The sequence below is a fragment of the Polyodon spathula genome, chromosome 51, assembly GCF_017654505.1.
Source record: "Polyodon spathula isolate WHYD16114869_AA chromosome 51, ASM1765450v1, whole genome shotgun sequence".
Taxonomy (NCBI): domain Eukaryota; kingdom Metazoa; phylum Chordata; class Actinopteri; order Acipenseriformes; family Polyodontidae; genus Polyodon; species Polyodon spathula.
In genome coordinates, this window is record NC_054584.1 from 1443647 (window position 1) to 1457345 (window position 13699).

General features: G+C 41.0%; 1 protein-coding gene across 1 annotated transcript; it reads right to left on the reverse strand.

Annotated features, from left to right (window-relative positions):
* Nucleotides 1-1445: 1445 nt before the first annotated feature.
* LOC121306915 (protein rapunzel-like) lies at nt 1446-11508 on the reverse strand. Its single transcript, XM_041238939.1, has 3 exons — nt 11258-11508; nt 6214-6311; nt 1446-2814 (listed from the first exon to the last, which is right to left on the reverse strand). Exon 3 carries the CDS (start codon nt 2753-2755, stop codon nt 2078-2080), a length of 678 nt encoding a protein of 225 aa, XP_041094873.1. The 5' UTR covers nt 2756-2814; nt 6214-6311; nt 11258-11508; the 3' UTR covers nt 1446-2077.
* Between the last annotated feature and the right edge of the window lie 2191 nt (nt 11509-13699).

Genomic DNA, 13699 nt, shown 5'->3' on the forward strand with positions numbered 1-13699 from the left:
ACTGAAGTGTAAAATCAATAACGTTAAACCATTTATCCCGGGGAGCTAGCGTTTTTAGTTTTCTTTGATCAGATAGTTATCAAGCAACATGGGTGGTACAAATATGTTTAATCAAGTTGTTATATGGAAAGTATGTGAGCCTTGAATTGGAGGGCTGAGGCAAGTGTGTTGTGTGTTTCCCGTGCTACTATAGCACAGTCCTATTGCTTACCTCAGATACCAGCATCTCCACCCAGTTTGTCATAATACATTCAAATGTTGTTATGAGATGTAACCAGTTGTACAACTAACTGAAGTTTTAAATGCGCTCCACACGGGGAGTGAAATATTACAGGATTGTGTGCACTGCTCAAAAATAAGTCAGGAAGCTTAAATATAGTGCTGCTCATGAGAAAGCCATCTTCATCTTCAGAATATAACCGGTACATAAGATTATTATGAACACAGAAAGGGTAAATATGCAAGAAGATCTGTACGACAGGAATTTTGCCTACATGGGACGGCCAAAAATGAAACGCTGACCAAGTTGTCTGATGTTTAACTACCACAGGGAGTACAGCATTTGTCTAGTGTCTTATTTTACATGTGTATCAGATCCTGTGTTTGCCTCCAGTTTTCCTAATTTTGAATCTTATTTTCCATCCATTCTTTTAATACAAGCGCCATTTTGAAAGGATGTTTGCCACGTCTCTACATGCTGAAGAATGAACCTGTTTATAGCCGGCGCTCGCATTTAAGCAGGCCAATATAGGATTCAGCAATTAAAAAAAAAAAAACGAACTGATCGGCACACTGCTATTTGAAGAGCGGCGATACAGAAACATTACAAAATCAAAATTATGTGAAGAGACAGTCTCTGATTTAAAGGAGAACAGGCAAAAAAGTTAATATGGTGCAGAAAGTGCTGTATAAGTGCTATGTAGGATTCGGCACACATGGGGGGGGGATAACAGTTCTGTAAATATACCCCCTGTGGTAGATCCAGTAAAGGTGAAACAGCTTCCACGTGAAGTAGTGTATTTGTGGCCGTCACTTGTAAGCCTAATTACCACCTTATAGACCCTTGTCCTTCAGCAATACTCAACGAAACTTGTAAAAGGATTATAAGACTCAATGTTTCTTTCAGTATCACTTGATATACTAGTGAGTGTTAATGGTTGTGGGTAAATATGTAGAAAAAAACCCAACGTAGCTAAACTGGCACTCTAGCTATTGTCAGCATATATAAGGAAGAATGGGCCGGGCTTTCAGAATGGATTATTCTCTTACCCACGTGTCTCGTTTATGACTTTCATCGTTTTAATCTTATTTTTAATAAAAGCTTAGCAAGTTTTGTAGCCACAAGCCCAGCTGCTGAAGACCATGTCAAGTAAGTGCAGGGATTTTTGGCTCATCAGTTTAGACTACAGGTGATAGAATGAGGCGAACGCCCTTGTGGGGTGCTGAACAAAGGCTAGCTGGTCTTCATGGGCTGGGCTTGTAGCCTTGAACCTTGCTGAGCTTTTGTTAAAAACAAAAACAAAACAAATGTCAATATAAAAACAGAAGAGAATTAGAGGTAATTCGGCTCATCTATGCTCATCTGGTTTCTTGTAGCTGCTCAGGTCTTAAAGTAGCTAAATAATTCGGCATCAAAAACATGTCTCCTTCGCTCTGCCCAAAGTCCACTTCATTGCTGTGTCCTTCGGTCCTGGTTTCGGGATTTAAAGTATTGGTTAGGGCTTGTCAATCCCTTTTAAGATTTTTTTTTTTATAATTTTGTTCCATGCTGAATAGATTTGAGTTTGTTCATCTGTGACGCTCATCCCTTTAAGTCCCGGGATATGAGTGGTTGCTGTTTGCTGGACTCTCTCCAGTGCCATATCTTCTTTTTGGTCCTGCGGTGACCAGAATAGGACACAGTAACCAGACAAGAACTGGAATGACACGCAAGTAAAAAATAATAATGCATTCCGAAATCCCTTTCCAGTCTACCTTTTAAAAAGCGTGACGGTAAATCCTGAGCCCTTCATACAAATACCAGGTAGGACTGGGAAAGGTAGCCAGGTAGCACATTGAGCAGTATCTTCAAAGGACTTTAATGGCATTCGCTGAGAACCCGGGTCATTTCTTTCTGCACATTCTCCATATTCTTTCCCCATTCTTCACCCATGGTTTCTTCATCGTCTTCGATAATGGCTGTATAGCCCATGAGAGCGATGAGGCCGATGCAGAAGAGATAGGTAAGTCGAGTGCATAAGGTTTCCATTACTTGGCGGTTTCCGTTGGAATTCTCCATGTAAACTTTCAGGATGGGCTTACTAAAAACCTTGCTCTTTCCGATCACCCCGTCATACAAAGTGTGCAAATTGGAATCTCCTCCGTAGCTCTCAAAGTTTTCTGCGAACTTATCCTTCAGCCGTTCTTTGGAGCCCTGATCAGCCTCAATGACAGCTTTAAAATCCTGAAACTGCTTTTCGATCTTGAAAGCGATCTGGGAGTACTGGTTGTCCAGCGTTACTTTTTGGATCCCTTTCAGGGTTTTTTGGTTTTCTCGGGAGATTTTATCCAAACCCGCATGGATGCTTTTGAACTCCTTCTTCAAAGTCTGGATTTCCTCGTCGTCGATATTGTGCAGGACAATGCGTACGATGGAGCCAGCCAAGCCGAATATCGGATTGATCACTGTAGCTGCTGATGAAATTGTTTCCACGCATTTCAGCGCCATTATCAAGCCGCTCTTGATTTTGTTTTTGTCTTCGGTGATGTCAGCCATGGCTTCTTCGAGGGGAACTCTTTGGAATGAGTTCGTCAGGGCAGCGACTCCAATAAACTCTGAAAATGAAACGGAAGACAGATTGTTAACAGATAAGAGAGAAAAATACGTAGCCCTTTTTAAACACTTTCTTATCCCCTGCTAGGAATATAGTTGTACAGTTTATCACGTTTTTGCATTTATCTGGAGAAACGTTTCTCTGTGAAACCAGGTATTTATAGAAGTTTGTTCTGGCAATGTGGATAATCACACAGTGACTGAAGTTAAAGATATTTGTATATAAAAAAAAGATTATAGCCAAACTCAGTCCAGGAGTGCTTGATAATAGTTTGAAGATTGGTGCAAAACCAAGGCGGTCATTGTGTGACAGACAGACAGGCATAAGGGTCCCGCTGTTTTTAACAAGGATTTACGTGCATTCTGGTTTCAAGAGCATGTGTGTCACTCCACAGTGACGTCATTCCTGTTTTAATCTGTGCTGGGATCACACTTTGGATCATGGTTTAGCAAACACTTGATCTCACTTGCGTCTGTCTGTCCATCTGCGTGTTTGCATGAACGTGGTTAGCTGCTTATCAGATTGTCATGTTATCAAATTGGTAATTATTGATCTTTACTGTTCTGTGCATAATATTAACACGCGTAAACCTTTTCATCATTCTGATAGCTGCCACTGAATTCTCAGCTGTGCTGCAGGATGGATGTTACTGACACACGTTACAGGTTCACTCAACTCCAGTGGAGTCAGATCCAAGCACACTTAGAAAGACCCTGATCGTTTTAGTTACTCTTCTCAAAAACGTAGGCGAGGGATTAGTATCCCTTCATCAAAATATATAAACAATAGAGTCATCGGCTTGCACTGCTGAACCAGAACACATCCGCCCCGCCCAGAACACGGAGGAGCACAGCCTGAGTCTGTTGTCTTTAACCTGAAGATCCTGCCTTGAGATACAAAACAGGTTGCCTAGATTTTATTCTCAGATTTAAGAGCTTAAGTGTCTGTGATCAGATTGTTACCAGTACAGTGTGTTTGTAGGATGGGGATTCCTTGTACAACAGGATAAAGAGACAAAACACGCTAATGTTTTTGAAATGTCTTACTAAGACTTCACATTCAAATCACAGCTGTCTAAACACTAGAGCAAACGCAGAAACAAAGAAGCCTTTAAATTTTTTTTGAACTGTTCCCTTAATATTTTTAATATTGTTCAGAGTGGTTCTTGCAATTACTCAAACACTGTGTGTTTTTTTTTTTGATAAGTCTGAGATCAGGAGATGCTCCTGAGTTATAGTTGCCTGCCATAGAGAATCAGGAATGTGTGTTGCCGCTTTTAACCCACTCAGACCCCTTACTTCTGCTGGAATAGTTAAACTGATAAGCAGCAGTGACTAGAAATGGGTTTATGTACAAAAAGCCATGTGGCAGAATATAAGGGGAAAGTAAAATGTGAAAACTATCGGTGTGATTGATATAGCCAGTGTTTAAAACAATGTAAGCCACCAGCTTCAAGCCTACAAACGACTGCAGTTTTCTGTTGACTTAATAAGTGCAAACAGAAAGCTTTCGACATGCCTGAATAGAGGGTTCAAATAAGTTAGAAACGCCGCCCCCTTAGCAAAGATCATTAAAGGCAAACAGAGGAAGCACCGTGAACCTTCACAGCACTGTAGTTATCCCACGAATGAGGACAGTGAATAACGCGGGAAGGTTGTTTATCCTCATGAATGAAATAACCACAGCACTATAATAATAATAATAATAATAATAATAACAATAATAATATTTTCATAGTGGATCACCATCACAGAGCGCTTTACAAGATACGAGATATGAGCGTTCTGTATTCTCTTTACAAGTAGAATATATGGAAACATGTGCATAGTAAAACCTGTATTTAACAGCAGAGTGACCTACTGCACAAAACCCAGTGCTGTTAAGATGTTGTTTTTGCTTTCAACCAGGTTTTAGAAACTGTAGCCAGTTATGCACAGACTAGTTGTCACTGTCAGTTTTCAATGACAGGAACTAAAGCTTAACAATACAATGAAAGCCACTTATTTTCGGAGCTGTAAAAGCTGGCTTTCTTGCTTTTATATTTGTAAGGACAGTTAGGTCAAATTTCTATTTGTTTTAAATCTTGCTTGGTAATTTTCAACTCCCATATTGTTCAATACTGTTACAAAACGTCAAGACGTTTGTTACAAGCCATGTGCTACAAAACCAATTCTTCTCACATTAGTATCACGGACCACAAAACAGTATTGTGAAATATCTAAACAAAGTCACATACGTGTTGTGCACAGGGAGGGGAATGCTGGCTGCTGGTCTCTGCAGCAGCACACTGAAACTGCCAAATCCTTCCCAAGGCTTTGGGGCCTGTTATTTATATCATATTTTTTTTAGACAGCAGCAAGCTTTTGTATTAAATGTTTTTTTGTCAAAACACTGATACTGTTAAATAAATGTGTCTGAGCACCCAAACATGCTTGCTGAAGGTGTTTATTTAGTATCTAGTACGTAAGTAAAATGTATATATCTGTGTCCAGGACCAGAGGCCTACAGGGTATTCCGGTCTAAAAACATTCTGGTTTATAAAAATCCAAGTCATGGTTGGCTTGCACTGTATTTTGGGAGAATTTCCTAGAATGACGTATGAAGTTTTTGATTTTGATTTGGTTTTTGTATCATTTAGCATCTCCGTGGAGCTTGTATGCTTTTGTAAATCTGCCACCAATTCAGCTGCTCTTGGTAAATTGGATTTGTTTTTGTAGAGCAGTGCAGTATGAGAAAATGTAAGCTTTTGAGAAATCCACATTCGAACTGGAAGGTAAATCTGAATTACTAGTAGTAAGGACTACCCTTACAAAAAAATGAAAGCCTGGCAGACCATGCTGTTGGCATGCATACATGCCAATAGTTCCTGTATGGTCGGAGGAGCCCTGATTTCCTGGGAAATGTTCCCGGGTGCTAGATCCCGATGCATAGGAAGATGCAAACTGTCCGGTTTTAAGGGAAGTTGTACAGCGTCCAGTCAGAACCACTGACCCGACAGCAGAAGGCTGGTTCTTGCGAATCTTGCTCATTGCCGTTTGGGTATTTTCATTCTCGCTGAGCCAGTCCTTTCAGTGCTCCACTGTGCAAACGTTTTGTTTTTACTATCGGTCCGTTAAGAGAACCACACTGAAATGTATTCTGCATTGTTTTGCCACTTACTGCTTAACAGGATATGATTTACTGAGCATCTATATTTAAAAAAAAATATATATATATGCACAACTATCCTTAGATGTTATTTTAATCCCAGTTTATAATCCAGAAAGAACCCAAGATGAATTATTAACAGTCCACAGCTTTGCCAGCAATGGCAACACCATGACTTTATAGATTTGGGGTTTATACACGTTTTTATTTTGGTGGAATATCAGTTCCTGAACACACAGTAACATCAGTTTACCTTATTTGTCTCTGCAGGGGTCCTCTTGAATGCAGAGAAAGAAGTCCCACTCAAAGGCCTCTGCGATGTTCTTCAGGAGATTGGAGACCAAACTTCACCTGGAAAAGGACAGTGAGACAAGGTACTGTCAATACAGATAACACCGGAGTGTGCTGTGTAAACAGCCCTGTGAGGGGAACTTGTTTGAGTTTACAGCAAAAAAGCATTTCAGCTTCCCACCGGCAACGACGCCCGTCGCGCTGACCAAAGACTGACGCATGCTTTCATAACGTCCAGACTGGATCGTTGCAATGTTCTTTCTGGTATTCCCAGATCTGCTGCCCAGGTTTTAACAAGAAGTAGAAGACATGACCACATCACATCAGTATTGCCAGCCCTGCACTGGCTTCCTGTAAGCTTCAGGGTTGATTTTAAGGTCATGCTTATTACTTACAAAGCATTAAACGGTTTGGCTCCTTCATATGTAAATGCTATTTTAATGCCATCTATACCTAGACAACCACCGCGATCCCGGGACAGAGGATCGCTTACTGTCCCTAAGGTATCAAAAAAGAACCCAGGTTGTAGAGCATTTGGCTCTGGGACCCCCGAATTGTGGAATTGGCTGCCTGTTCCCGTAAGGGAGGCACCACCTGTTGCAGTTTTTAAAACACGACTGAAGACACACTTTAATAATCTATCGTTCATATCTTAATGTTAAGTAATATTAAGTACCTGTGAAGCACCTTGTGATAATTTATTGTGAAGGGCGCTACAGCAATTTTGATTGATTGATTGATAAAGTAGTGCCAGGTGTCATGTTTTAAAGAAAGTACATGTTTGTTATATAACTAAGAGTAATGTAGCTCATGTCCTAATTTTGTAAGTATTTTATATGGTAGGTTTATCTTGTGGTATCTTGTGAGTTTTTAGATTTGTTTAGAGAACTAAAATAAATCTCCTTTCATTTGGAGTGTAAACCTGGCTTGTACAGGGCAAGAGGGAGTGCTGGAGACTCTGCAGGTAAGAACTGAGCAAGGGCTATCTGTTGCTAGGCAACCTGAAAGGAAACTGAGAACAGGAAGTCAGTACGTCTCCAAGAAGCAGATCAGGAAGAGACTCCTCAAGAATGTTAGAACACAGGAAGGAATCCTAAAAAAAAAAAAAAAGTAATAATAATATAGTGGCTAGTGTTATAGAACAGAATGTCCCTTTTGTTGTGTAGAGACCAGGCCTATTTTCTGAAAACAATTTCAACAGTGTAGAGCTAGCAAAATGCTCCTCAGAACAGTAAACGGTGTGTAACGATAAATCCTATGCTTTCTTCATGATATATTGTATCTAGGGTCGCCAGCTATCCAGGTTTGACCCAGACAGCCAGGGAATTGGCATCTGTGTCTAGGAGACGAGAAACACCAACCTTCCTTTAAGTATTTTCTTTGACTGACATTAGTTGCTTAATCAATTTTCATTGTCTTATTAGAAATGTACTGTTTATGGCTAATCTGTACATTCTACTTTGTCCCCAGTGTTTGAGAAATACTGAGACATATCCACGTGACGTAAACAATCCAGGACAGGACTGAGCTGATGTGTGATTCAGGACTCGTGGGATCCTTCACTCTCAACTTGAAAATCCAAGTTTTTTAAGACTATTAAGAAATAAATTTTGTAGTGGCATTAATGTGTCAAAATACAACAAATATATGCCCAGCCTGGACACTATAATGTCCGTGTTTATGACTAAAAACACACTCCCGATAATGGCAGTAATGTATTATAATGTTTATACCAATGTACTTTAAAATGCAATTCTTTAGAAATTGCATATAGCATTGTTTAATAAAAGCACACAGGAGTCCGTGAATGAAGACCATAACTATAGAAATAGAATATTAGAGATAAAACTATGGTTTTTGGCAGTTGCAAAATGTCTTCTGTTTTATTGCAGAACTGATGATGGTTCTTCACAATTACTGGCATTTCCAGCACAGTGCAGCAGCATGGAGTCGTTTAGATGATGCTTCTGAATTGCAACCTGCTGCAGCAACCAGCAATGATGATACTGCCTCGGCATCTCTCTTAAGCAATCTGCCCGATTGCTGGAATCAAAATCAGTACAGGTATTTCAAATCAACATGTACATTTGCAGTTGTTGACAAGAAGAAACTGGGATGCGCACTATGCAAATACATAGCATCACTTGGTGATCAGAGAACGAGCACCATGAGGTACGCTCTATCAAAGGAATGCTGGAATGTGAAATCAGTGCGTGTGGGGAAAGTGAAGAGAAACCACAAACTTCCTTCACACTCCGCACACTGTCAATACAGGCTTCCTGTGACACTCAAAACACTGTCAATACAGGCTTCCTGTGCATCACTCAGCACACTGTCAATACAGGCTTCCTGTGCCACTCAGCACACTGTCAATACAGGCTTCCTGTGCCACTCAGCACACTGTCAATACAGGCTTCCTGTGCATCACTCAGCACACTGTCAATACAGGCTTCCTGTGCCACTCAGCACACTGTCAATACAGGCTTCCTGTGCATCACTCAGCACACTGTCAATACAGGCTTCCTGTGCATCACTCAGCACACTGTCAATACAGGCTTCCTGTGCATCACTCAGCACACTGTCAATACAGGCTTCCTGTGCCACTCAGCACACTGTCAATACAGGCTTCCTGTGCATCACTCAGCACACTGTCAATACAGGCTTCCTGTGCCACTCAGCACACTGTCAATACAGGCTTCCTGTGCATCACTCAGCACACTGTCAATACAGGCTTCCTGTGCCACTCAGCACACTGTCAATACAGGCTTCCTGTGCATCACTCAGCACACTGTCAATACAGGCTTCCTGTGCCACTCAGCACACTGTCAATACAGGCTTCCTGTGACACTCAACACACTGTCAATACAGGCTTCCTGTGCCACTCTGCACACTGTCAATACAGGCTTCCTGTGACACTCAACACACTGTCAATACAGGCTTCCTGTGCATCACTCAGCACACTGTCAATACAGGCTTCCTGTGCCACTCTGCACACTGTCAATACAGGCTTCCTGTGCCACTCAGCACACTGTCAATACAGGCTTCCTGTGCATCACTCAGCACACTGTCAATACAGGCTTCCTGTGCCACTCAGCACACTGTCAATACAGGCTTCCTGTGCATCACTCAGCACACTGTCAATACAGGCTTCCTGTGCATCACTCAGCACACTGTCAATACAGGCTTCCTGTGCACCACTCAGCACACTGTCAATACAGGCTTCCTGTGCCTCCCAGCACACTGTCAATACAGGCTTCCTGTGCATCACTCAGCACACTGTCAATACAGGCTTCCTGTGCACCACTCAGCACACTGTCAATACAGGCTTCCTGTGCCTCCCAGCACACTGTCAATACAGGCTTCCTGTGCCACTCTGCACACTGTCAATACAGGGCCAGTGGTAAGCCACACTATTTTGAACTGCTCTCTTATTCCACCTTCTTGCCTGTACATTTAACATCAAAGCACTCACACCCAGGAGCTGCGATCCTGGCTGCCCTGCGGGCTGAAGGATGTTTGTAAAGAAACAGGTTTCCTTTGAGATTTCTTTTATTTATTTTCTGTTATTTTATCTGAGATCACAAATACAGCTATGACCTAAAATTTTGTAATCTCAGGATTGAGAATATAATAAAGCACAGTGAAAGCATGATAAAGCATAGGGAAGCATTGTAAAGCACAGTGAGGTCTGGTAAAGCATAGGGAAGCATTGTAAAGCACAGAGAGGTGTGGTAAAGCATAGGGAAGCATTGTAAAGCACAGAGAGGTATGGTAAAGCATAGGGAAGCATTGTAAAGCACAGAGAGGTGTGGTAAAGCATAGGGAAGCATTGTAAAGCACAGAGAGGTCTGGTAAAGCATAGGGAAGCATTGTAAAGCACAGAGAGGTTTGGTAAAGCATAGGTATGCTTGTAAGGAATAGCGAGGTATGGTAAAGTATGTTATTAAACATGGGCAACCAGGATAAACTATGGCAAATCCATAGGAAAAGCATGGGGGCAAACTGCAAAAATACCATTGTAAACCTTTACAAGGGTACTGCATACCATTTAAACAAAACTGTGATGCTCACTAAATATATATACAAGACATTTTGACTTAGATATTGGACTATTTCAAAAAGAGTAATTTAGTGCTGATTTTATTTTCTTACAAAGCAACTGTGTCTTAAGATTGCACTTCTGTACCCCAGCCTGTCTGAAGGGACGAGCGTTACAATAGAACCAGATCATTGGGCATCTTTCACTTGCCAGCTTCTCAGTCTCCACCTAATTTGAATACTCCAAACCCATGCATATGTCACAGAGGTGTGTGTGTGTGTGTGAAAACACCACCTTGTTTTTCCTTATTAAGCATTCCCTGCTAATATTCCACATGCTTCTACTTGATTTATACTCTTACCTTTGTGTTCGTTTTGAAGTTTTGGATGAGACCATTTGAGATGCTGACTTCATATTTTCAATATTACAGGAAACCCCAGATAAAATCCTGCTTCTAACTTTGACCTGTGACCTACTGTGATTTTCCTAATCATGTGCTATTACAATTTTCAAATTCTACACATTTTAAAGCTGTTCAGAATATTGTCGGGTGCTGGGTTTACAAAGTCTGACCATGATACAAAAAATGAATAATAACATTTTTTGATGTCTTATTAAATAATTAAATAATGGGGAATACTGGCACTGATCTGTAATGGTAACCCTGTTGCAGTTTCACTATGACTTGTACAGTCAAAAACAACATGTATTGCAGGATAATATTAAAATAATTCATTTAACAACACAGTCTCAATACTAAACTCCCAATACTAAGCATCTAGACCCAGCGTTCTTCCATTTCTGTCCAACTGACTTTTCCGTTGCCTCCTGTTTCCTTGTTTATAATTAGCCCCACTCCCTCCTTGCCTCTCTCCCTTTCGCTTTGGGTAAATACACCTCATTTCACCTGCCAAAACCTGTCTCGGATAACCTGTTCCCACCTCGGCCCGAGCCCTAGAGTACTCACCCTGTGTTTGGAAAGACAGGCTCCACTCTTTATACTTCTCTCTTTCTCTCTGTCTGGCTCACTAAATATCCATCTCTTCTTCTTCCCAGCAACCCTTGCTTGGGACACTCCCATGTAGGTTAAAAGAGACGGGGGTGGCCTTTAGCGGACTGTACCATTGTTCAGTAGCCCCAGCTGTTCAAGTCCATACATGCACAAGCTGACACAGTCTATCAGTACGCCCCCCCCCCCCAAGGGAATTCCAGTCACTAAAGGAACACAGAAAGCCTCATTGATTAGTGGCAAAAGGAATGTAAAAATGATTTACTACAACGTTGGACAGGTGCAGTCCTGCTGTTCAAATAGTCATGTGATGTTCGTTTTGGTTGTGGTTTGAACAGTAGCTTGGTTGGACGGTTGGAGATGGTCCGTGGTGTGCTGGGTCTAGTCTGTCATTGAGGAGACTGCTGTGCTCACCCATAGTATTGGGGAGAAACTGGCTGAAATTCCAACAACAGACACTTTTATCAAGTTTGACGAAAGATAAAATATCAATATATGGGTAAATGTTTTCACACTACACAATATCTCAAAGTTTGGGCACCAACAAGGTTGTTGTGATGAAGGTATTTTTCGTCGTTGGTTTACATGTTTTTCCAAATGAACACAAATACGTTTTTCTTGTATTAACATTTTTATTTAAAAAAAAAATGTTTCTTTTGAATGTGTTATTGGAATGATCCTTGTTTCGGAGTTCCAGTCATTCACGGGGTTGAAGTTCCATGACTTTGTTTTGAGTGGATTATTCTAGAACAAGGCCATATTATTAGTACCGTGTTATAGTAGAAATATCCCTGGGGAGTAAAATAATCAATCTTAATTTTATATAGCGCCTTTCATAGTGGACCACCTTCACAAAATGCTTAATAAACCTGGCGTTGCATCAACTATTAAAGGAAGGAGAGTTCAACCCTGTTTTGTACAGTGCAACGGGTTAGGGTTATATATTGTGCATTATGCAAGGACTTCCTGTGCAGATTTTTGGTAGTCATTTCTAAATGATTTTGTATGAAGAAATACAAACTTGTCTCAACGGCTGTGGTACTCCAAACATGGTCCACTTACTACCAATGTGGAATGGGTAGGAGGAGCAGTCGTTCTGTATTTTACCCAAAACAAGGAGTTGTCCTTGACCGTCTTTAGCCAGAACTCTGTACTAGCCAATACGGAAATCCACAGTTGGATCAGTGGTTTTGGGACTGAGGCTATTTTGATGTCAAACTCAATTGGAACAAAGTTCGTACCTACAGTAGCTGTTAAATTCTCCAAATTGGATCATTGGTTCTACTCCAGTCGTGAGAACACAAGTTTTTAACAAAGTAATCCATTAAATGATCATTTTGCCTTATGCTTCATACAAGTATCCCGCCAGGACCATCACATGCAGTGTCATACTGTACATATTGTGAGCTGTGCGTATCGTTAGACCCTTACAGTCACTGTACGATTCGTTTAGCTGTGTGAGCACCTAACTGAGTTACTGAGTACAAAGAGAGGACGGGCAGAAAGCTTCGCTTCGTGGTTTTACAGTGGCTGCAGATAATATTAAAATAACTCGGAATTAAAAACTTACAAACTCACGAACTTCAAAAACTGAAAGGGAGGTGATGCTTGGCTTTTGGGAAGTCTGGGGTTTTTTTTGACAGTTGTTTCGAATCTCCCAGTCAAATCCGTTTTGAAATGGGGGGGAAAAACTAAAAACGTTTTTTCTGCTTGGCATCTTCATAGTTTTATCTACACTAATTCATGGTTTACAGTAACATAACACACAGAATACTGGCACGGCTGCTTGAAAGTGGAGGAATGTGAGATCCTTAAACTGATATTTTCTACTGTGTTGTGAAGGCAATTTTTACAGTATTTTGTTCCTATTTTGCTGTAATAAGTGTGCTATGCTGGAAAACATTACCTTGTGAAACAGTATAGGAGTAATGTGTCTCAAATGTATACTTTTGAAACGCACATGTAACATAGTACAGGTTTTTCCAAGAGCCCGGTGAGCTCAAAGCAGAAAGCTAAGTGAGGACCTGAGTGGACGTTCTACATTCTGGAGAAGCACGGGTTCAAATAAGAAATGCTCTTGCACGTTCATGCACTGGTGTTTGGCACGCCTGGATCTGCAGTTCAAGGTTCGACTCCTTGCAGTGTAAGTTTAATGCAAGATATATTTTTTTTTTCTTGAAATGCGCCATTCCTGCCATCAAAGTGAAGTGGTGTCCTTCTGTGGCAGCCAGGTGTGTTACAATTCAAGAAGGCTATTTGTGCACTTCATGTAGTTAATGGTTAACTATGAGCTGCTTAGTAGATCATTCACTGAACATTGTGTCACTTGGCATTTACTTATTATTGCTAATTAACTCTCACATGTGCAGTTTTTGTAGATATGCATGTTCTGGCAACCCT

Excerpts from the sequence above, each read along its gene's own strand:
- LOC121306915 (XM_041238939.1), bottom strand. The coding sequence starts at position 2,755 with ATGGCTGACATCACCGAAGACAAAAACAAAATCAAGAGCGGCTTGATA.